Source organism: Monopterus albus, unplaced genomic scaffold (assembly GCF_001952655.1).
Source record: "Monopterus albus unplaced genomic scaffold, M_albus_1.0 scaffold4.1, whole genome shotgun sequence".
NCBI lineage: Eukaryota > Metazoa > Chordata > Actinopteri > Synbranchiformes > Synbranchidae > Monopterus > Monopterus albus.
In genome coordinates, this window is record NW_018127884.1 from 2360877 (window position 1) to 2385113 (window position 24237).

General features: G+C 38.6%; 6 protein-coding genes across 13 annotated transcripts in view; 4 read left to right on the forward strand and 2 right to left on the reverse strand.

Annotated features, from left to right (window-relative positions):
- blzf1 (basic leucine zipper nuclear factor 1) overlaps window positions 1-2068 on the forward strand; it is a 6567-nt gene extending 4499 nt beyond the window's left edge. For all 3 annotated transcript variants that reach the window (XM_020605927.1, XM_020605919.1, XM_020605914.1), the window contains exons 6-7: window positions 439-664; window positions 761-2068. In XM_020605927.1, coding sequence (XP_020461583.1) covers window positions 439-664; window positions 761-946 — 412 coding nt within the window. In that variant the 3' untranslated portion in view covers window positions 947-2068. The remainder of the gene's footprint in view (window positions 1-438; window positions 665-760) is intronic.
- A 748-nt stretch (window positions 2069-2816) lies between these two features.
- trmt10c (tRNA methyltransferase 10C, mitochondrial RNase P subunit) lies at window positions 2817-4730 on the reverse strand. Its single transcript, XM_020605909.1, has one exon. It carries the CDS (start codon window positions 4402-4404, stop codon window positions 2917-2919), a length of 1488 nt encoding a protein of 495 aa, XP_020461565.1. The 5' UTR covers window positions 4405-4730; the 3' UTR covers window positions 2817-2916.
- On the forward strand, window positions 4302-8645 carry txnl4b (thioredoxin-like 4B). 2 transcript variants are annotated; one of them, XM_020605959.1, is made up of 3 exons: window positions 4302-4383; window positions 5094-5245; window positions 7517-8645. In XM_020605959.1, the coding sequence occupies exons 2-3, from the start codon at window positions 5124-5126 to the stop codon at window positions 7680-7682; spliced, it is 288 nt and encodes a 95-aa protein (XP_020461615.1). In that variant the 5' UTR covers window positions 4302-4383; window positions 5094-5123; the 3' UTR covers window positions 7683-8645. The 2 variants fall into 2 exon arrangements, with proteins under 2 accessions (XP_020461615.1, XP_020461606.1); XM_020605950.1 differs by lacking the exon at window positions 4302-4383 and adding an exon at window positions 4794-5004.
- Window positions 8646-8856: 211 nt separating this feature from the next.
- Window positions 8857-13773, forward strand: mrpl16 (mitochondrial ribosomal protein L16). Of its 2 annotated transcripts, none has more exons than XM_020609248.1 (6): window positions 8857-8930; window positions 9052-9103; window positions 11318-11389; window positions 11665-11813; window positions 12032-12325; window positions 13118-13773. In XM_020609248.1, exons 1-6 carry the CDS (start codon window positions 8928-8930, stop codon window positions 13307-13309), a joined length of 762 nt encoding a protein of 253 aa, XP_020464904.1. In that variant the 5' UTR covers window positions 8857-8927; the 3' UTR covers window positions 13310-13773. The 2 variants fall into 2 exon arrangements, with proteins under 2 accessions (XP_020464904.1, XP_020464900.1); XM_020609244.1 differs by having other exon boundaries at window positions 8864-8930; window positions 9011-9103.
- A 564-nt stretch (window positions 13774-14337) lies between these two features.
- cenpq (centromere protein Q) lies at window positions 14338-19473 on the forward strand. 3 transcript variants are annotated; one of them, XM_020609222.1, is made up of 9 exons: window positions 14338-14513; window positions 14653-14783; window positions 14852-14918; window positions 15048-15156; window positions 15893-15961; window positions 16848-16977; window positions 18090-18209; window positions 18605-18679; window positions 19001-19473. In XM_020609222.1, the coding sequence occupies exons 2-9, from the start codon at window positions 14658-14660 to the stop codon at window positions 19190-19192; spliced, it is 888 nt and encodes a 295-aa protein (XP_020464878.1). In that variant the 5' UTR covers window positions 14338-14513; window positions 14653-14657; the 3' UTR covers window positions 19193-19473. The 3 variants fall into 3 exon arrangements, with proteins under 3 accessions (XP_020464878.1, XP_020464887.1, XP_020464868.1); XM_020609231.1 differs by having other exon boundaries at window positions 14656-14783; XM_020609212.1 differs by having other exon boundaries at window positions 14339-14783; window positions 19001-19472.
- LOC109965294 (prostaglandin D2 receptor 2) lies at window positions 19233-23750 on the reverse strand. 2 transcript variants are annotated; one of them, XM_020609201.1, is made up of 3 exons: window positions 22910-23750; window positions 21827-21970; window positions 19233-21363 (listed from the first exon to the last, which is right to left on the reverse strand). In XM_020609201.1, the coding sequence occupies exons 2-3, from the start codon at window positions 21953-21955 to the stop codon at window positions 20419-20421; spliced, it is 1074 nt and encodes a 357-aa protein (XP_020464857.1). In that variant the 5' UTR covers window positions 21956-21970; window positions 22910-23750; the 3' UTR covers window positions 19233-20418. The 2 variants fall into 2 exon arrangements, with proteins under 2 accessions (XP_020464857.1, XP_020464847.1); XM_020609191.1 differs by having other exon boundaries at window positions 21827-23750.
- Window positions 23751-24237: the final 487 nt, after the last annotated feature.

Here is a 24237-nt window from a genome sequence, read left to right on the forward strand (position 1 = left end):
CTGGTCCCCTTTTTCTCCACAGTATGGTTCACGGGGATGTCAAAAGTGAGGGGGACCTCGTCCATGTTGGTGATGTGGTCGGGCTGGATCTTTTTGTTGGTAATCTTGTCACAACATTTTTACAGATTTTGGAACTCAGTGCACACGCACCGGATTATTAGGCGCACGGCCGATTTTTGAGAAAATTTAAGGCTTTTAGGTGCGCCTTATAGTGCGGAAAATACGGTACATACCTTCAGCATTTTGAAAGTGATTTGACAGTAGTACAAGAGACTATTATTATGCAGAAGTATTGTTCAAAGAAAACTCTGATATTGTCAAATGCCCACACTCACACACAGACATAGACTTGTCCAGTTAGTTTTAAAAGCTGTTTCAGAGCGGTAAGACCAGTAATGTTAAGAGTGAATTTACTCATCCTTGCTTCTCTGTTGTCAGATCTCTGGAGCAGCTCCTGGTGTCTCTGCAGTGGGGTAGACAGCAGACGTACTACCCCAGTGCACAGCCTCTGAGCACAGGAGAGCTGGCAGCAGCCAATCACAAGCTTGCAGACTCCATCAACTCCCACCTGCTGGGCAACACCAGCAGCAGCAACATGGTGAAAAGCAGCAGTACAACAGCTGAACAGCTCTGCAGCACACCGGCTGAGAAAATGGCTGAGAAGGTACAGACTTATCTTAGTACAAATCTTTCCATTTTCTTTTATGTGTCAGAAACTTCACTTCAAGGTTCACAAATATGTTATCTGCTCTGTTCATAGGTGCTGAAGATTTTAGATCCAATTTCCTATTCAGAAAACAAGGCAGATCCTCCACTCAGTGACTCCACCCCCTCGAACTTTCTCGGCAATAAGAAGAGCATTGGCAGGTTTCATCCGTATACCCGCTATGAGAACATTACTTTTAACTGCTGTGAGCGCTGCACTGGAGACATCCTGGTTCTGTAGAGGTCAAAAAGCAGAAAAATGTCCCCATCTGATGCCAGTGCATCATTGGAGCTTATTTCAAGGGTCTGAACAGCAGCTCTGTGTTAAGCCACTTCTTTAGTCAACACTAAAAGATGGCTTCTTAACCAGACATTTTCTGTCTGCTACACACCTCAGGGAATAGCAGCCCTGGTTGTTGATTTCCAATTTCAGATAACTGTTTTAAGTTTGATCATCCTACTATTTATTTTGTTCTTTAACTTGGAAAAAAGTTAAATGAGAAACTGGAGTTGTTTGGTCAGGAATCATGATGTGATAGCAATCAAAACTGTGTAATTCAGAATCATTTCAGCGCGGTTTAAACCATGGGAAAATGCTGTTTTTGTGTTGGGATGTGAGGTCAAAAGGAGTCAGTATTACATAGTGAACAGACACAATTTAACATCTGCTTATTCGAACTTGAAGCTTGTTTTATTTACATATTTCTATATCCATGATTAAAGGCTGCACGTCTGTTGTGGAAATGCCTTCCAGGAAGTTAACAGATAGAGCTAATTGCACTGTGAGTGTACACTAACAAAATAGTGAGCCTTTTATACTGTAGGGGTCTCCCACTCTCCTCAGTGTGATGGTGCTATCTTATGCTGTAAAGCATTATAATATACATTCAGTATTTTGGAAGTGGATTTACAGTACAGAGTGTTATTGTGCAGTGCCCAGCCTCCATGCACATGTTTGGTGTTTTCTGTTATTTGCAAATAGTTTGAATTTTTTTTTCTAAACTTTTCCAAAGAGTTTAAATAGTTAGTTTTTCTTGAATCATGTCATATTCATTTGGGTGATGTTTTTTGTAGTTCATTATTTTAAAATGATTTAACTTTTTTTGGGCAACAGAGTACACTGCTATGAAATGACTAATAATACATTGCACATACTTTTTTGTAGTTTTCTAAAACCAAGCTGGACGATATTTTGTGTGTATGGAAAAGTGATGGTGAGTATAATTTACAATTGATGTAAACCATAAAAATATTTATTAATCATAAATCAAAGACCAAAGTAGTTTCTACCTTTTTTTTCTTACATCTTGTTCTTGTCCTGTTAGAAGTGTACAATAAAACTGAGCGCACCCCTGTGCATTATTAAAATGTTATTTAAAATTGTACTATTACAACGGTATTTGAAATGCAGTGTTTTTTTAATGTATTTTTTAAAAACAGGTTACATAGACTACATTGAAAATACAGGCCCTGAAGTACAACTGCAGTTGAACAAAACTGACTACACCAGAGGTGATTTCCCATTAAGGCTAAATACCACAGCTTTCTCATTTTGGCCTGAGTTAAGGCTAATATAATATTGTAAGAACTGTCTGAACAAGTTAGAAATCAGATTGTGAGACTCCATAAAGATGGTAGAGTGTAAAAGAGCATTACCAGACTACTGAACATGAGTTGAAATAGTTGTTGTAAAATATCAAAAATCATATGAGTTGTTAAAGAAACAAAAACTCAGAACTCTGATCAGACCATGTATGTCCCCTGACTTGGAACAGAGCAACCAAACCTGTCCAACATTGGGCAGTTGAAAACAATCATCTGTGACAGAACGTCTCTCGGATTGTGATCCATGTCCAGGAGGATTGAATCTGTCACTAAAATAAAGGCGAACATGCAAAACATTACAAAATTAAAATAATGTAATCTCGCTAATAGTAGGTGCACTGACTTGAAATACACGTGGACCTTTCTTTGTTGTTTAATTTGTCAGACATTTGTTTTTCAGATTAACTGGCTTCATTCTGCCTGGGCTTTGGCTAGAAATAAAAATTGTTGTAAATAGACATGATTTGTAATTATTTAGCATTTAGTCATAAAAGCAGCAAGAAAGAACCAGTAATTAACCATTACAACATTTTATTCACTTGATTTTACATTTCCTTAAATAGTGGTTGTAAACACATCCTTATTAATTGTACAATTTTTTGTCGACTACTCGTCATCCCACCACATCTTGCGTCTGCCTGCATTTTTTCTTGCCTCTATGTTGCTCTTAAGTGATGTCCGTACTCTGGTTGCAGGTGGTTTGTTTCCTCTGTCACCCGATTCAACATTTGTGAATGTCCTTTCACTAATTTTTTTCCCAGATCCTAACGCCCCATTACCATACTCTGTTGGTCTAAGATTTCCAAGTCCCCTGACTCTGTTATTGGCAATGTTTTTCTGTCTATGCTCTTGGTGGAAGCCACTGTGCTTCCTTGAAGGCACAAACTTCAATGCCTCCTCCCATTTCCCAGTGTCCTTGATAGTGAGCAGGATGCGAAGCATCTGGTCTAGAGTCAGATTTTTGGCTCCTATATCCCAGTGGAGGAAGTGATCCAGTGGTAAACGGGCTGTGGCCAACTTCAGACGCTTGGCACTGGCCAAAGACAAGCCGGACTTCGGTGACCGGTCCACTATAGCTCCAATGATGTAGACCTTGGAGTGGTCAAAGGTGCGAAGGACATTGGGGGAGTCTGCAGTGAGGTATATGAGCTGCTCGCGGGGGAACAGATCGACATGCTGCCGGTCAGTGCTGGTGATAAGCAGCCGGTCCCAGGTTTCTGCACCGTATCGTTTGAGCAGCTCCTGCATATAGACCCCATCTGGCTGCAGGTTGCAAAAGTATAGGTGGTAAGGTTCAGTGGCACGCCGATTCCACCCTTCCGCCTCCATCATCTGGGACACCGCACTGGACATCTCATGCCTGGACATGTGAGAGCCATAGCTCATGTCAAACACCAGTGGTTGACCGAACACCATGGCCTGGGCGCTCCTCCAGGCCAGCAGTTTGTCCAGGGAGCGGTTCCAAAACGTGGGGAGGAATGTCCTTTTCAGTTCCTGCTCTCTTTGATTATCTTCATTCTCTGCATCAGCTCTTTTCTGTTCCAAAGCAGCTTCTCTCTCTGCCTTCTTCTGCTGCTGCTTCTCTTTATTGGCCCTTTTGTGGTGCTCCTTGATGGCCAGGAACTTCAGGTATTTCTTCCTTGAGGTCTTGGTGGTGAGCCCTGCCAGCATCTGAAGCTGTTCATCGGTTATCTCTTGAGGTACAACCCTCCCTGCTAGCCTCCACATTTCAACCAGATTTCGACATGCCTCCAGTGAAGAACTGTCACCTCCCGCTTCTGTAAGGCTTTCATCATCATCTCTTGCTTCCTCTTCATCACCGTCTTTTTGTTTCTCCTCTATTCCAGCTTTTGATCTCATTACAGATTTCCACTTGTCCAAATCTACTGTCTCGGTTTCGTTTGGCTTATTACTTTTTGGTTCGAAGGCATCATTCCACACTGGGCTCCCGGTACTGAAGCGACGAGTCAGGATGGATGCTTGGTGATAACTGACGCTGCTGAATGGAAGAGATTCGATGACCTGCCTCCTGACAACAAACTGACTGCATTTGCAGAGTTCATAAAAGCCCCGGTTAGTAAAGAGCCGTAACATTGTGATAAACTATTTTAAACGGCAGCTGTTTCAAAAGTACTAAAACTGGAAAACATATCCCGGTCGCTTATAGTTGGACAAGATAACTTGAAGAACTTAAACGGAAAAAACACTGTATCTTGTCCTGAGTATTACCGAACTTGCGTTTACTTGTCACTAAGACCACGCTAGTCCAATAAAAAAAAGGGGCACGGTGTCACACTCTAATGTGTCGTACTGAAATGCCACTGCTTGTTAGATCTCAAATGTTTATCCAGCTGAGAATATCAGATGTTTAACCAAGAATATTTTAGTTTAATTTAGCTTTCATTTACTAGAAATCGTCGATACAAATTGTCATAGTATTTGTCTATAGTGACGTTAATTGATTTTCGTTTCTGGGCAAACATTTTAAAGTGTTGTACCTCAAAAATGACGTAATTTCCTCCAGGTGGTAAATAAAGGGAAGCTAATCTTTTTGCTGTGAAAATGAGTTTATTTTTGCCCAGATTAACTTGCAAAAAAGACATAGATGAAATTATAAAAGGGGTAGCAGAAAAGGTCGTAGTTCTGAGATTTGGAAGAGACGAAGACCCAGTATGCCTCCAGCTTGATGATATTGTAAGCAGATCCAGCAATGCGAGCAAACAAATAGCTACTCATCGTTAGTGCTTTTCTTTTGCTAATTTGTCATGTCTGCCTTCTTTCAGTTGTCAAAAACTGCTCACGACCTAAGTAACATGGCTTCCATCTACATTGTCGATGCCGATAAAGCTCCTATCTACACAAGATACTTTGACATCAGTTACATCCCCTCCACTGTTTTCTTTTTCAACGGACAGCACATGAAAGTGGATTATGGGTGAGTGAATAGATTTGGCTCTGTTCTTCTTTTGTGGTATTGCATTTTAAGCAAGATATATAAACAAACCAAAGGACAGAAGTCAATGTGTAACAGCACACTGGCATATCAGCCATTAAACAATATTACTACCACAAGCATGAAAAATAAATAGCGAAAAGAAAGACCAACTACGAAAACAAAAGTTCAAAAAGAAAAAAGAAAAGGCAAGGAGCACAAAAAGAGCAACAAGGCTGGGTATAGTAAAAGCAATAATTGGGATATAGAAATATACATTTTTTAGCCTTTCTATTTATCCCTTCTAGACATTTCATTGACATATATTAGTTAGCACATTTATTAATAAATACAGTGAAGGAGGGAGTATTACCATTCCACTTACAAGTACAGTATGTATATATTTACCCAAAAGTAACACCAGATTAATAGTGTCAGAACTAGTTTTATTCAAGTTATCTATAAAATAAATGTCATTATACTTAAAGAAATATTTTTCAATTTTTAATGACAGCCAGTAGTGGATATCAAACCCAAAAAAGGAGTGAGGTCATTCAATGAACAGGTAGTTGATAGTTTCTCCTTCAGAAGAGCAAAATATACAAGAATCAACTTCAAATTTAAATCGCTGCTATTATTTTATAATGAGTTTACTTTAGGAGTAACGGGACAAATTAGATAAGAGGAAAAAGATTTTATCCTTAAAGGGGCTTTAATACTGATTTGTATAGAGCAGGAGTTAAAATCCCCCAAATTTTTGTGCATGTAAATCAAGCAGACTATTCTGCTTTTACATTTTTTTATCCAGCAAATTGATATCACCAACTTTTAGAGAATGCAGACGAGGTTGACTCAAGGAAAAAAAGCATACTATTTTGTAACAGATTAAATAAAGCAGTTGGAATTTCTTGACAGATTTTGTAAAAACCTTTCTAGGAGTACTAATATTAAACTTGATAGTGAATTCTTCGAAGGATAAAAATTGGCCATCTGAGTTCAATAAGTCAGTGACAAAAGTTGGTCCACTGTGTTACCAATCAGCCTTAACAAGGGACTTCTTTTTATGGTGATGACCCTGTTATTCCATAATAAAGAATTGTGTGGAGAAATGTTGTGGGTAAATATCATTTTACTAAAATGTAATGCTTGTTTCTGGAATTCAGACAGTTTAACAGGAGTTTTTGATAACTCAGTCACATCTAAGCAAAAGGTTAAGCCTTCCAACATTATTCAATATTTTAGGAAAATGGTACCATATGGACAGAGGACGAGAAATAAATTCTTTTATCCATTTGATTTTGAGAGCCTCGATAACTGATTCAAGCATCATGGCTCTTAAACCCCAATTCTCGTAATCTCTGACTAATTATGATTTCTGCATGTAGTGTGTTTTGTTCTTCCATATGAAATTAAATATTATGGAGTCAGATGACTTAATTACATTTGATGAGATAAAGAGTGGCATGGATAAATGAATCTTGATAAACCATCTGTTTTGGATAGAATTTGACCAAAGGACAGGTCAAGCATGAGCCAGTGGTTCAGTGATTTTTGAGTTGCTTTCAACCTGGAAAGGTTTTCCTTATCTTGCCGATTTTTGGTTGTAACTAGACCAAGGTATTTCACCTTGGTTTTGACTGGGATATTAGCTATGGAATGTAGATCAGTTCTGTGAGTAGCCAGGAGCTCGCATTTTCTTTAGATTTAAAGTTAGCCCAGATGCTTTGGAGAAAAGCACCATATTGATTGCTTTTGAAACCATATATTTGTTTTACCCTGAATGTCAATACCCTGGAGGTCAGTGGAGTTTTTAAAGTAAATTGCCATCAATTCTGCAGCTAAAATAAATGAAAGAGGGCAGATCAAGCATCCCTGACACATACCCCGTTTAACTGAGAACCTTGGTGAAAACCCACAGCTGAGAGATGATGACCATTCAAGGAAATCCTTAAACCATAACATAAAAAAATTATATTGTTAGGAAAAAAAGGTCTCATGAATGAGAGTTTGCGACATCTGTATAAACTGAGTTGCTTCTCATTATTTGAGCTTTAGGTCATGTCTAAGATGATAATTCACTGTTGTGACATTGTAGATAAGTCAGAAAACAAGAAATAGCATGCCATGGGCTATTTAAGGATATGTACCAACAAATACACAAAATATATGTAAGTCACCACAGACACTGTAATAAAGAAAAGTCAGATTGATTTTATTTTGGCTGATAGCCTAGTGGTTATTATTGTCATTGTTAACTATTACTCTTTCTTTCAGCTCCCCAGATCATACCAAGTTTGTTGGCAGTTTCAAGACCAAGCAAGATTTCATGGATCTGATTGAGGTCATATATCGAGGAGCCATGCGGGGGAAGTTGATTGTCCAGAGCCCCATAGATCCCCAACATATCCCCAAATATGATCTCCTCTATCATGGAATTTAGACTCAACACCTCCACTATGCAGACATTCTGTGTGATTATAGTGATTTCTGACTGAGTGGCATCAGTCACTACTGATTAATTAACTGACAAAAATGGCTTTAACTTTCAGGCACAAGGCAACAGTCTGAAGACGTTTTAAGATAAAGTGTCTCACATTAAATAGCTTGATTTAAAAAGTTCATTTTGCACTGGAAGGCACATTATAAACAGTGCATTGCTCTTTATTTCTTCTCCTTTCGTAATGTTTAAAGGTTCCCGAGGACTTTTTGGCCACTATTATTACAATGGAGCGATGCTTTTCTGTGTGAGTCCTGCCTGTTTTGTTAGCTCTTGTGCATGTGCACAAGAGCCCATGCATGTGTGTCACAATAAACACTCCAGCCAGTGGTTTCACACTATTGATCAACAGGTGATATGTCACGAAATGCATGTGAGGGCACTGTGAGACAGTGAAAGGCTGTAAACTACTAAAGATGGATGTAAACAGTAAATGTTTTAAATTTACAAAAAAAAAAAAAAAAAACTTTTTGCAAATGTTTTACACGGAAGGACAAAAAGGAGCATGTTACACACAATTTCTCTTGGTGAACCTTTGTTTACAAAAATCACCATTAAAGAACGTGTATACAAGAACGCTGTTTCCAAACTAGCTGTTCAGAACTACAGCTAGTATCAGGGGTCTGATAGGTTTGAATTTTTTTTTAATAAAACTTAAGACAGTCTTTGTTAGGATATGGAAAATACACACAGTGTAATGGGATTTCTTAAATTTTCTTAACAGCAGGGCATTTTTATTTTTACAGTTGTCTCCATTCATGTTTAATGGACAGGTTGTAACTCTTGATAAATTGGCTTATCTAAGTGTATTATTTTATTTCTTCATTGTGAAAATGTGCTATTTTGATATCCCCATTGGAAAACTTCTGTTTACTGGCCTATACAGTTAATCCAGTGTATATACTCAGCTCCTACAGTATATTAAACTTTACTACTTAAACTGTGGATGAAACTATGGCTTTGTTTTGGGCTCCCCAGCCTCTGAGGACAGTTGGCCATTTTACCTGGTTGGTAATCCAACCCATTTGGTCTGACACTCCGATTATTTAGTAAAAAAAGAACAGGCTTCTGTACGCCTCTAGCGTTCTATTACTTTTATTGTGAAAAACACTACAGGAAGTGTCTCTTATTCTGGCGGAACACTGAAGGAAGCAACACAACAACAATGGCGGCGACCTTGTGCAGAGCATGGTGTTTATAACGATATAATTAGTTAACCACCTCAAATGTTATTATATTGACTGCATGAAGTGACAATTTGGTGTTTATAGTGCCCCGTTTCAAGGTTAACATCATGATCTCCTTCATCAAGGCTGCTGTCGGCGGACTGACTGGTACCTGTAGAACCCACGGTCTCTTACGAGGTAAAAGTTAGCTAGCTAACGCTAACCCTTAGTCAAGTCAAAAATCTTTATTGTCATTATGCATAGCACAACGAATTTTTTTCCGGCAGCTCTCGGCTTAAAAGACAGACACATTATTTATATAACACACAATTGTATAAGTCAATATAAAAATATGAACAAATAAAAAGGTATGTATGGGACCTAATCAGGTCAGCATCATGTTAGCAGGTACAGAGTGTAGTAACATTATAAGGTGCAGCTCAGTGCAAATCTCGGTCTTTAGAAAGAGGTGTGAGCATGGGTGTGTGTCTGCAGAGGTCCAGTCACAGCCCTGGCGAAGAAGCTGTGTCTCAGTCTGTTTGTTTTAGTCTTTATATTCCTGCACCTTTTCCTGGAGGGAAGAGGCAAAAACAGACTGTTGCCTGGGTGGGTGGGGTCTGCAGCAATCCGTCTGGCCCTCCTCTGTATCCGGTTAGTGTATAGTGAGTCCAGATCCAGAAGAGGATTCCCTACAATGCCCTGAGCTGTTCTCACCACCTGGGTCACGTCCTTTCTGTCCTGTGCAGTGCAGCTCCCATACCACACTCTCACACTGAGACACAGGATGCTCTCTACTGTCGCTTTGTAGAAGTTTGCAAGCAACTGAGAGGAGAGACCAGAGTGTTTCAGCTTCCTGAGGAAGAAAAGCCTTTGCTGGGCTTTCTTCACCACTTAGGATCTGTTCAGAGACCAGGTCAGGTCAGTCGTGATGTGGATGCCCAGGAACTTGATGTTATCCACTTGCTCCACCACCTCCCTGTGTATGAGAAGAGGAGCATGTTTTGTCTTCCTGGACCTCCTATAATCCACAATGACTTCCTTAGTCTTGTTGGTGTTCAGGACAAGATTGTTATCTGAACACAACCTTGTCAGGTGCTGGATCTCCTCCCTGTAGTGAGTTTCATTGTCTGAGATGAGACCCACTATGGTGGTGTCGTCTGCGTTAGCCCCTTTTGAGAATGTCTGCTGCTAGTAAGATGTGACTTTATCATTATTTAACAGCCACATGGCACAATAATAAACATTGCTGTCAGGCACCAGAATTAATGCTAGCTAAAATGATATTTTAACTTGTAGTCCCAGGACAGATCTTAGCCACCCTTAAAAAAAACAAAAAAACAAACAAAACATACAGTTAAATCAATAATTGAAGTAGAATGCAAGTGTGTTGAACAATAATATAAAGAAAATTAAGATAATATGTACTAAACTGTCAAGTACCAACGTATAATATACAGCCTAATATATAAACCTGTAGGTTTCCAGCCAATCCATTCACACCACATTACATCCCATCAGGTAAAACAGCTAGTCCCTCTACACCAATATTCACAAACATGCGTAACTTAACGTCAGGCCCAATATTTTTGTCTGCATCCTGTGGTCACAATCCAGGCATCAGTAGGTAAAATATATCCACAAAATCACGCGCAGCCGAAAAATCTCCATTGGGTATCAGATCATAAGATTGGAGGCTTGAATAATTACATCCACTTTATTGGCTGTATATGTTGGTAGATGTGTGTAAGGCAGACAAATTATATCACCATGTCACAGAGATACATAATCCATCAGTGAACATAAACTGCTTACAAAAGGTTGGAAATACACACCAACACTTGGTTTGTCTCTAATGCAGCCACACTCTAACCATCAGCCTCACCTCCTTCCATTGACGACAAATGGAATTGATTTTTGCATTTTTGTTTTATTCTGTCGATTATCAAAGTCCCTTTCAACTTGAAGCCTTTCTAACAATATGGCACTGGTGGATGTCAAGCAAGCTCGCATGAACGCACACAGCCAGGAGAAGAGGACTATTCAAGGAAATCTGTGAACTACTGACTTTACTAGGACTTTACATAGATGGAAAAAAAGTCTTGCCTGCTTTTCAGTTATATTTCAGATGATGTAACATTGTTGTAACATTCTAGATAAGTCAGAAAACACAAAAAGAGCATGCCATGTGCACTTTAAGTCGACAAACACACACGGGTGTTGTTTTGGAGTTACAGAAGATCCGTGAATAAGAAATAAAATCGCTGCATTCCGTCTCTGCTTTTCGACTTGAAGAGAAATTCACACGTTTAAACTGAGCAGTACTATATTAGCAGTAACATATGACAGTTCAATATTAAATTGAATTGTGCCAGACATCATTCTAATAAATATCTACTGCTGTTTGTTCCATAGGTCCTTTGCACAGCCACTTGAAAGTCCTAGCTGCTGGCTTGAAAACCTTTGAAATTCCTCCAGACTACAGTGGTAATTATTCATATTCTTCTTTTTATTTGTCATAATTTCTTTAGTCAATATACACTTTTTTTTGATTATTTAATTTAAAACATAACTACTCCGCTATACTGTACATATACATATTGTTTAGACACTGCATGTGCATGTGTACGGCAGAGTGTGGTAAAAAATACATCAGGTTCCCTAGGCCTCTGCGTTTGGGCCAGTCTTTAGATTTTTTAAAATCTTTGTTCAAGTTGACATGTTTGCCAGAATTTTTTAATTTTGTTTTTTTGCCTTTGAAGATGTGGTACTACCAGAGAAACCCAAACTGAAAGTTGTAAACAAGGTGCCTAACTTAAAACAACCTAAGAAAGAGATGAGGAAGCTGCGGGATATCCAAGGCCCGGCCAAAACTGGAAATACCTTCACTACAGGACAGTATGCTATTGTGGTGAGTTTATTTTTTTCTAATTGCTGCTGTTTAGTGACACCTGACAGCTGCATAGGATTATATTACCTGTAGTAAAAACTTGTCTTTAACATTAAACATTCTCTGTGTATTCTTATAGAGATTATCAGAACTTTTCACACACATATTCTAACTCTACAGTATATTTATAAGTCAGAGCATGACATTTTCCTCTTTCTCTGCCTCTTTTTGATGCTCAGGCCATGGGAGGGGGCTACCTTCATTGGGGTCACTTTGAGATGATGCGTCTAACTATTAACCGCAAGATGGATTCTCATACTACATTTGCTGTGTGGCGTGTCAGAGAACCATATAAGCCCATCACACGTAAAAGTCTGGGCCAACGCATGGGTGGGGGCAAGGGAGCCATTGACCATTATGTGACACCTGTCCGCTGTGGTCGTTTAATCGTGGAGGTGGGAGGAAAGGTGGAGCTGGCAGAGGTTGAGCACATCTTGATTGAAGTGGCAAAGAAACTACCCTTCCCTGCCAAGGTGAGATGCCAGATACAGTATATGTATACTTTGCTGTGTTATTAAATGTATTATACTCTGAAAGAGTTTCACTTAAAGGATAAGTTCAGACATTTTTCATATTAGTAGTATTTTCAACAGTCCCCATACAGAGACTAAAACCAACAATGATTCGCCTCAACTCACTGTTAATGTCTGTCAGTCTCCAACCTGGATTAGTTTATTAGTCTGTGCCACAGACCTCTGTTCAAAAAATGATTCAAAACACATCGCAGAAACACATTTCTGCAATGCACTATCTTTAATGTCATTTGAGTGCCGAGGTCTAAAAGCGATGACTACATAATGGCATAAGATTATTAAATCATTTACACCTATTTTGGACTTTAACACCTTTCTAAAACTGCAATGTTTTGTCTTTCATTATGGTAGAATTTATTGTATGGCTGTTGTATTAAATGACATTAGCAAGGTGTGTTCAGTAATCTGAATGTGAATCAGTTTACGTTAAAGGACAGATGACTTATCCAGAAAGCAAACAAGCTGTTGTCAGTGTATGCTACACTGAATTTTGCCCTTCTTTAGCACTTAACAGCAGTTTTAACTCTATACACGCTAATAACAATAACCTAGCACACTGTACTTATAGGTTTGGCTCATTTTGCTATGCACACAACCATTTTTGCAATTTACAATGTTAAACGTACCATTCTGTTGATTACTTTATTTAATTGAAAGTACTTGTACTTCTTGCAGCATTCCCCCTTCTGTACCTATGTGTTACAATATTTTATTATTATTTATTTATTTTAGGTAATGAGCAGAGAGAGTCTAGCAACTATGTATGAGAAGCAGGCTGAGATGGAGCAGAACAACCAGAATCCTTGGACCTTTAAGCGGATAGCACAAGGCAACATGCTTGGTATCAGGAAAGTGCTCAGCCCCTTTGACCTGTGCAACCATGGACGCTTCACGGGCAAATTTTATCTCCCTGAGAGGGTTTGACAGGCTGAAGGGACAGAAAAAAAGTCTTACTGTGACAACAAAAATTTTGATTTTTTTTTTATAAATGTGAATATATTAGTAAATTTGACATTTTGTTGAGGGGACCCCCCGATTATATTTTTTAATTTCTCATGTTGACTCAAGTGTTATGACAGAACAGAATTTGAGGGTCTGTCTAATTTGCTGTAAAAAAAGTAAAAGACAAAGGAAAACAAAGCTCTACAGATTTAACCAAATTAGGAACAAAAAACAAAATGGTTGAAAGTATTTACCCTCTTTATTGTAAGGTCCATAATAGATTGAATGTATCTTAAATACATCTATTGTAAGTTGTAACAAGTGATTATAGTTCTAAAGTATCTGTAATCAAGGATGTCCAAGAGTTGTTTTGTCATTTCCCTTGTAAAAATGTATAAAATATAAATGTATAATAAAAATGTAAAAGAACAAATAAAATGAATTCACAGATGTAAATCTGCTTAGCGCAGGCTTTCAGTAACAATCACAACCAATCAACTGAGGAAATTAAAAGAATTCCATGGTTTAGATTAGAGATGCTGAGCATATACAATTAATACACAATGTTGTATTCAGAGATTGTGTGGGGAAAACACTTTCTTAATTAATTTGTACATTTTAGGAAGTCCCTAATGTGTTCAACAGCAATTATGTCATTGTCACTTTCACCAATTGTCAATCACCAGAGAAACTCTTCTATTATAATGTTTCCATAGTTCAGACCTATAGATCTAAGACGTGCACAACACAGACGTAAAGAACCGCTTTTTCCAAAATGGCCTCAGTCCAGGAGTTGTGACTCTTAGACCCTGCGTTATACCTCAAAGGTACAGTTTTTGCCCTGTGTCATCAGCCTGTGGTCATCAGGCTATCAAGATATTTGTTTTTCATTTCAAGGAATGTAGTTTCGCCGATACGCGAAAAACTTCATTAGTGTTATGAACACGCGGCTTGTCTATATGGCATTGGGAAGTGTAATGTTTAGCCTGAGAGGAATATCTGCCTGACAAGCATAACTCCGGGTAAATCTTTTGGTGATTCAACGCATGCGCGGTATGTGTTGGAAGCATTCGAAAACAGCAGCGCGAAAAAGTAGCACCGCTATTTAGCTACATCACTGTGTCTAGTTCAGTTTCCTCTCCAATAAGATATGTGCACCATTTGCCTTAACGTTGTGTTACCTGTGGTACGTCTAATTTTTACTCAAATACAATTCATATAGCGCTATATTGTTGCTTAACTATTATTGTCTTATTTAGCTGCTACTACGTTAGCTTAGCCAGACACTATTAAGTTTGTGTTTCACATTAACGCTACAACTGTAGCAGATATGAAACCCGTACGAGGTTCTCACCGGGCGGCATCAAAAGAACCTAACTTGAAAAACAATAAAAAGACATATGGACGAAAGGACGAAACAAAAAAGGGGACGAAACGACAAGCAGCGGAGTTTCAGGTAACATAGGTAACGTTAAATACTCTGCAACTGATATTGACAAACGATTAATGATGTTTTTACTTTAGGAAAAGAAGCTCAGTGGCAATAACAATGGCAAGAACGCCCACCTGAGAGCAGAACAGAAGAGAAAAGGTTAGAATAGCCCGTTTTAGCATGGTGTCCTACTTGATACTGCTTCAGCATACTGTAAGATCTGGACCACAAAGCAAAATACCTGCAAGCTGTTAACGTTCTGTGTTGCTCCTGTTTGTGTCCTGAAAGATGAAGGCCTGTCTTCCGTCCGCAACAAAGTCAAAGGTCAGGAAAAATGGGCACTGATACAGAAGTCCTCTGTCACTGCTCTGGAGGACATGATCGACTTTGCACTACTGTGAGTTTTACTGTAGTAATTTACACCTGTGCATTTTCCTCTTTCCTTTCCTTAGATTTTGTGTTATTTATCTACTTTATATTTCATTTGTGTTTTGTGGCATTCATGTGGACAGCAAAGTAAGAATTTCATTGTACAGGGAAACACGTTTCCTAACTGTGTATATGACAAAATAAACACTTTGAACTTGAACTTCCTCTGCTGTAAGGTAGTGATGGTGAAGCAGCAAAGCCTAAACAGCCTAATTTACTGACAAAAGATATGTTACTAGCCTCATTTAGTACAAGTGTTCACTAGTGAGATCCTTGACAGCACAGACACAGTATGCTGCAGTGTTTTCTCCTACTGCTGCATCTACAGGATTAAAGAGTGATGTAAAAGTCCTAAATTGACAATAAAAAGACTCCATAGATGGCTGCAAAAAAGACTGACAATAAAAAGACTCCATAGATGGCTGCACAAAAGATTTTGCAAGCTGTAACATCTGCCAAAGGGGTAATACTGAATTAGTAGGGTGCCCACACTTCTTCCCATACCACAATTGCTGTTATTTTTTTTCTCCTTTCTACCAAGTGCTATGTGATTACACGGAAATCCTGAATGCAGATGTTATGCAGTCAGTCAAGAAACTGAAGCTCAAAAGCAATTGCTTAACAATAGTATAATGAACACTTCAGTTACAGCCAGTGAGTAATAGTCAAAATCAACTTTGTAAGGGCACATTCTGTGTTCACAGAGCAACTCTTGCATGCAGAAGGGCTGACAAGAAGGAGAGCCAGGAACATCTGAACATTCTGAAAAACAGGTGAGCACAAATTAAAATGTAAATAAATGGCACGAACCTACTCTCTAATGGTTATACATTGGGTTTATTAAACTATCCAGTTATATGTTTAACTGATAAGAGCAAGTTGCTTATGTTGCACAGCCCAGCATGTTGTGTTTTTGTTTTCTGCAATTATCATCCAGTCATTGTCACACAGAAGGGGTTGTAGAAAGACTACCTTTAGATATTAAAGTAAGGAAAGTGTGTGATATTTATCTATCTACAAGGTGAATTTTATTGAATGTAATCATAAAAACTGTGCAAATAAACTAAATAACGATTCACTCAGGAACAAAAAACATCTTAAAAGTTACCAAGATAAAATCAAAATATATAATGAGAAAATATGTAAATATCTGATGTAATTAAATAAAGAAATTTCTACAAAATATATAGATTTTTATTTTACTTAAGAACTGGGCTTTATCTGTCTGTGCTGCTGGAGTTGTGTATACATAGGTATGGTGATGTGAACAACATTAGAGGTTAGTGATGAGCTTGTAACAGGTTTATTTACTGTTTAACATGTGCCACTAAAATAATGTTAAGCTGCAAACACTAGATTTTGGTGATCTAAGGTCAGTGACTTCACTTCTGTCCCATACCTGTGATTTTTGACTGATTAGTGGAGGCACTCAACCATGAAGTGGAAATTCAAGGTTACAGTAATGACATGAAATTACTGTCACAAATGTCAATTTAGTGTTCACTATTGAGTAAACAAATTGGTGTCTATTAGACAGGGAGTAGTGAATGAAGGAGTGATTTTGGAAACAGTATATAAAACATGCCAACTCGCATAAACAAGTTGTACTTTAGCACAGTGAACAAAGTTTTTATATTTAATTATGGTTTGCTTTTTTAGGCTTGTTGGTCACTGTGCGCAGCTCAAAGTTCCAGTGAAGAAACAGAAACGTTTGGGGTATTCAACCCTACTCTACCAGGAAGAGAGCAAGAAGGCAGTGGTTGGAAAGAAGACTTTGAGCACCCTCGAGGTGAGAAACATTTATGCTGTGTTTTTACTATCAGAACCTAGCAAGGAGTATACCCTGTACTTCCCTTAACCATCATCAAGCATCACCTCCAGAAAATAAATTATGAAAAATGTTGCATGTGCATTTTTCCATTATAGGAGCCTCCTGAAACATGATTGGTCAACACAGCCCCTTTGCCAGATGATGTCACTGTCTGGTGCAGTAATAACTGAACCAGATCTAACTTTTTTGCTAACTAAAAAACAATGGAAACTCTCTGGTTAGAAACGTGAATGAAGCCACTCAACACCAACGTGTGCGTGTTGTACACGTTTACAACACTCCCCCTGTAACCCCTCACCCTCCCAGCCAATGCAGCCCCTTGCATCAAAGCACAGCAGGGAGTTGCGTTTTTACTGGATCAGTCTGAATGCCCGCTTACTAGGTGTGACACACTTCAGTAGGTTCCTATAATGGAAAAACCTCTTTATAGTCTGAGAAGGGGAATAGAGTGACACACCTAGACGCTGATATTCGAAAAACTTAATATATTGGATTAAATTGACAAATCAATTAGCCTTTGATTAAAAAATGCACATGCAACATTTTTCATAATTTATTTTCTTTTCACAAAAGAAGCCAATTATTTCTTGGTTTGGCTTCTCATATGTGAGGATTTACAGCTCTTCTCTGCTTGTTTTAAGCAGTATACCTAATACCTTTTAGTTTTACAAAACAAGCAATTTGTTATCCATTTTTTCCCTGGTGTCTGGGACCTTGCAATGGGCAGTTTTGACTACATTGTTTATTTATATATACAAAAAATGTTTCTATGCAGAATGATTACCTGGTTATGCAAAAGAATAATCAACCAATTCATGAAAAGAAAATTATCATTTGCTGCAGCCCAAAATGCAATAAACAGCATGGTAACCCAATAATTAAATAGTCTGTGTTTTTTATTAAAGAGTGTATCTGCTTTTCTAGCTGCAAGGTAGTACATTTACCTTGAAGAAGGGGTGGGGGAGTATGTTTAAGTCAGTGTATTTAATTGTCTGTAATATACTCTGTATAAAGAAATATCATGAATAGTTGTGTTACACAATGTCTTGTTGTGCTGTCTGGGTTTCCAGAAAGACTTCAGTGCTGTGGTTAGTGCTCTGGAAAGTGCAGAGCGGCAAACTGTCTCTTTACAGTTCACATGCAGTACACTGAGAGACAAGGTGACAGAAGAGGAAGATAAGGCTAAAGAGGTGTGAAGCACTCAAACAAGCATGCAAACATTAAAAAAAGGTTGACCTCATTCTGATAGTGAGCATATTGAACACATCATAGCTCAGCTAATTACCGCAGAGCAAAACATAATGTGAGCTAATGCATGCCTGCGGTTTATGTTGCCAAATTTGTTAGCAGTGAAGCTAGCTAATGCCGTGGTGTGTGCCATGGAAGACAGCTAATGAGCCATTAATGTATAGAATTAGACTCACTTTATATGAATGATGTAATGCTAAATTGACCTGTGACTCGCATTTCAGTACAGTTACAGTTGGTGTAATGGGAACACATCTGAATTTCAGTGAAGTTATACCTTTAGTTTGTTAATGTAAAATTGGACTTATAGAGTCCTCTTCTTCATTTGTTCACCCAGATCTTACAGATAACCGAACAAGCTGTGCTCAGTCTCTCCCCACTTGTGCCACAAAAAGATGAAACAACGTTAGACGTGAGTACAAGAAAAACACTTTCACAATGCCAAGTATCTTATATTGGTCAATCACTTTTTTTGTCAACAGGTTGTGGTGAAAATGTCTGAGTGGACATTTCCTGTAGTGTTACTGGAATGCCTAAAGATGTTCCTTGTGCAATTTCTTTGTAATATTGTGGGGAAAAATATGAAATGTGTCTTACAAAAAGCTACAGGACAAAGCTTTGTTTTTGTTTCAGAAACTCCAATCTCCAAAAATGATGCCTTAATGCTGCACATTTCTTAAAACACAAAAACAAAAATGGCATTGCTAATTTTTTTGTTTTGATTTTTCTTCAGGCTCGGCTGATAAAAATTATACCAGAAAGTGACTCTGAGACCGCGGCCCGGAAACTGGGAGAAATCCTACAGAAATCCAAGGCTGTGCAGGATGCCCAGGCGCTGCTTCTAGAGGCACACAAACATGCTGATCAGCTGTTCAACCCTGATTTTATCCTAGTCATGGGTGCACCTGGTTCAGAGGAAAACTAGTAAAATCTCTCCTTATACAGGTTGGACTTTTTTTTTTTTATATATATCAAATTTATAGGTATAAGATGTTTGCAGGCATGACACATAGTTAGACAGACTGGTTTGGAAATCTTAGTTGTAATGTTACTCAGTTTGACTTTTTGTGGTTGTGGAGCACCGGCAATAATCAAATGCAGCCACTATGTGTGAGAAAGAGTTATAGAACTGGTATAAACAGTAGTATTTAAAAACATAAATTATAAGAAAAGAAAAAGCAAAAAAAAAAAATCATATGTAGGTTTAAAAAGTCACTTTTATATGAATAGATTAAAATAACTTCACAGAATGAATGAGTACATTTGTTTTTGGTGTATACAGTTGGCATGCAGTTGTACAGTGTGATTATTAATGTGGCCGGGCAGTGCACTACCACATTGTTCTTTATTAATGCCCAGTATTCATGTCTTGTATCCTTCTCTAGGAATAAAGCTGCTTTTGCTTTCTGGGTTTAATAAGTGCACATCAAGCATTTAAGAGTTTGTCAAAAATTTCCTTTGACCAACTGCACTGTATTTATGCTCTGACTCAGGATCTTGGAGCTTTAATCCAGTTAGGATATCATTATATCCCACAGGCCGGCTTTTGTCGTTTCCCATAGATTTGATGGATGAGTTTCACCATTGCCATTTACAGTTTGTGTTTATAGGAATAGTCATTTTTATTGTAATCTGAGTATGAACTGATATATAGATGTTACTAATACTGCTACTTGTTACAGGCTCTGTACATGTTTTGAGTACAAAAAACAAAGTGTTCCTAGAATATTTTGTGTGGATTAGAAAAGAACATGCAAATGGACAAGATGATTCATGAATTAATTTTTAAGCCAGCTATGGTATGACCCTGCCTTCGGCATGCCACAACAGAAGCAGCATTTCTAAAGTCTTTAGTCATCTAGGTTTACTGATGACACATACAGCATGACCATACCACAGATTAAATAGTAATGAAATCCACCAGTTTCACCTCTTTTTGTTCTTGATGTGTCATTCAGATCCATTTGTAAAACAATGGCCTTAAGCACATGCTACAAATTTAGTAACCCAACCTCTTTGTTATATTTACATAGCTCATTTCTAGGAGTTTGAGCAAATAGAGGGATAAACCAGTGAAAAGTATTCTCTAAGATGTTTCTGAAAAACTGCACAAAAACTGCTTAAAATTTAAAAACATTGTTGACCTCCTGACTACATTTGAGAGTTCTTAAGTGACTTTCGTCGTATGGAGTCTGTGGAGTCGTCATTGAAAAGTCGCTCAATGGTGGAGACAAGTGAGGCTCTGATAGCACGGCTTAGGCCTCGAGCAACAAGCACATACAGCACGGGGTTAAGAGCACTCTTGATGTACACCAGGAAAAGAGAGATGTATATGCCAAGTACCGCCCTTCCAAACAGTGTAGCCCGTTCAGGTTCCCCCACAGACAAGGCCCGTAGGAACCGAAAAACAAAATAGGGCACCCAGCATGTCAGAAAGAGGAGCATGGTGAAAAAGAGCACGTGGTACATCCTGGTCATCCTGCGGGCAGTTGACGGGTTGGAGGAGGTGGGCGTGGAGGGCAGTGCTTGATGAATGGTGAGCAGAACAGCCAAGTTACTTCCTAAAAACACCAGTAGGGGCAAGATGAAGCCTGCTATTGTTTCTGTAACAAACAGTCCAGTGTTAAAGTTCCCACTTTCCAGACACTGGTATGTCCCGTTCTCTTCTACCAGAACAGCGTAGTGGAGGTAGGGGGTAGACAGGATGGTGGCTACAAACCACAAGATGCCACAGACCAGTGGAACAGCCCAGGAGGGTCGTCGTAGTCCAGCCCACACAGGCCTGAGCAGACACAAGCATCGCTCCAGGGCCACAGCACAGAGAAGGAAAGCCGAGGCGTACAACCCCAGGCCTCGCAGGAACATGATCATGTGGCAGAAGGCACGGCCAAACGGCCAGCTGTAGTTGTGAGCGACATAGCCCAACATGATGGGGGTACGCAGGAGCAGCACCAGGTCAGCCAGGGCCAGGTTCAGGACATAAACGCGGAAACTGCTGGCAGCACGTGTCTCCTCATTGCTGCCTCTGCGCACCAGGTGACGATGACCTCGCAGTCCAAGTGCCCAGACCACTAGCCCATTCAAAGGTACGCCCACCTTAAGGACCCAAGAGAACCAGCTGTTAAATAGATTTGGATGACAGGCTTTTTTAAAGCCTGACCTGTGGGGAAATATGCCTGTTTGCTTTTTTTTAGTTAGAGAAGATTAATACCATTCTGTCTGCAAAATAAATATTAAGTTAGGTCGTAGGCTTAACATGTTTGTAGCTTAACTTATCATGAAGAAAAGAGCCAAGGGAAAGGTCTAAAAGTAAAAACATCCACTATTAGCATTTCTAAGGCTCACTAACAAATTATATTTAATGTTTTTAATGAATAATCGGCCAAAGTGAAATAGTCCCTATAAACACGCAACTTATTTAATACAATTCAGGTCTTGTATGGATTAAATAAATGATGTTTAACAAGATCAAAATGCTTTATTGTCATTTCACAATATGCACAGAAGCATACGTATTTTGTTGACTGAGCAGGTTCTGGAGCCATAGAGGATTTCTCACCAGGAAGATTAGCAGAGTAACTGCAATTTGGACTCCCTTGACCGCCTCTGTCTGCCATGGGCTACTGGAGCTGTTGGGGCTGGTTAGAGGCTGGTGCACAGGAAGTTGTGTTCCACTCATATCAGCCATTGAGGCGATGTCAAACTGGAATTGAAACAGCAGGCATTGACTTGATGTCACAGACTTTTACAGTTCATTTTCTGGCTATTTTTCATGTGACATATAATAATTTTGCCATTAACAAAGAAAATGTGTAACTTGCATGAGTGCATATGAAGTATGAAAAAACATACATGCTGATGTAAGTCCGTGGTGTCATGTCAAAACCACACCACGGACTTCCTTTCTATATTTGCTCAGTTTCATTCTTTAGTAATTGTCTGTCTCAACAAAGAAATATCTAGCATGTTTTATGCAAGTGTTGCACTGCATTTTGTTGACTCTCTTCAAACAATGTCAGACAATCACAGAAATACTTGTTTTTATCATGCTAGAGGACAATGCATTGGCTTCATTTATTTGCTGGAGAGTTATTTTGTCCTGAGCTATAACCAAATGCTTACCTGCAAACCCTATACCTGCCCATTTAAAAGATGATAGTTAACCTCCTAAGGACCTGATTTTTGACCTGTAATGGATGTCAATGCCCCACCAAGTGACTGGGTAATCATATTTTTACCCCCACAACATCATTGCTACAAGGATACACACAGTACCTCTGTGAGGTGTTGTAAATGCAGTAATGATGAAAGAGAAAGGAATCTACTGCATTTGTCTGCAGCCTCTGCTGTCCTGGGGCCCTGTGTAAATGTACATCTAGACTGGACCTGTTTGTGTTCAGCTGGAATGAGAAAAGCATGCATGCGCCCACTCCTGGGAACACACCTAGTTTGGTCTCTAGTGTAGCAGCACTAACCTGTGTCAAAGTTACTGATAACAGTTGTGATTCTGTAATTATAAAAGCGAATAATATTCAGATTTCTAAAGTCGACAGTAACCAAAATGTTTACAGTCTGTCTTAAAGCCATTTTGAAAAGCAGCTTCAGTGCAATTTGGTTTTGATTTAAAGAGCTTGTTTCTTACCTCCTCTTATGTCCTTGTTTGTGGGAGAAACAGCAGGAGATAAAGAGAAAGGAGTGCCTGCTGCCTCTAATAAGAACAGTCTCTCTCTCTCTCTCTCTCTCTCTCTCACTCACTCTCTTCACTGTGCATGTGATTGCAACACACACTTCTTCCTATGAACATATCTTCAAATCATCAGAATCATCATATTTTTCAGTCAGCAAAATGACAGTGCCTCTCCAACCAGGTGTTATCAGCTGCTCTGTGTGCATACACATTAACCTCAAAAGCATATTTTTCAAACCAGTATATATTTTATAATCTAGACAGATTTTTTTTTTTTACTATAAGATTTCTCTGTTATGGTATTTTTGCATCAGCAAGAAGCCAAATAAGTATGCTTGCTTCAATGATACACATTCATGTTCTTGAAGTTACTGCTTTATTCCTCTACTATTCTGGACAAAAGTGTGTCCATTTGTAGTGTTTAAACAGTATACATACATGTATGGGAGGTTTTAACACTGGAAAAATATAAAAACTGCTTTAGGTTTCGGTTTTAGCTCTGGGGACACATAATCCACAATAAAGTTACCACGAGCAGAGCGAAATTTCAGAAGCCAAGTGACAGAGCAGATGATTTTGAGCAGATGTCTGTGTCAGTGAAACTGATTTTAAACATTTCACTTTGTGTAATATGGGTCCTGTAAATGGTCTTGTATTGTATAAGTTGTAAGTTTACATTGCTGGTCATAGAAAAGATGTTATTGCAAATTTCTGTTCAGAAGTCGGAGCTGAGGAAGAGAGTTAAATCATTTTCCCATTTGAGTTTTGGTATTGTTATTGTTGGGTCTATATTTGATATGAGTTTATATAGCTTAGATATTATTTTCTTGGAAGATGTACTTTTAATAATTTCTTCAATTAATTGGGAAGGCTGTAGTGGGTTATTGGTTTACACTAATCTTTGATTTAATTTTAGCTGATTGTACTGGAGGAACTATTTTCTGTGAACTCCATACTTCTGGATCAGTGTATTAAATGATATGAACCGGTTATTTTCAAATAGGTGAGTGATTCCTTTGTGTTGCCATGTTGGGAAATAGATAGGGTTATTGTGCAGTTGAAAATCAGGGTTGTGCCAAATCGGAGTGTATCTACATGGTGCAAATGATGATTTAGTGATTTTGTTTACTTTCCACCAGGCTGTCAGAGTTGAGAGGATTGTGGTGTTCTTACAGTAATTCATTTTCTTAGTAGAGTTTGGTAGAAAAGGAAGGTCTGCAACTGAATTATTTGAGTTATTTTTACAGTAATTTTGCTCTAATTCTATCCATGCACTGTTGTAA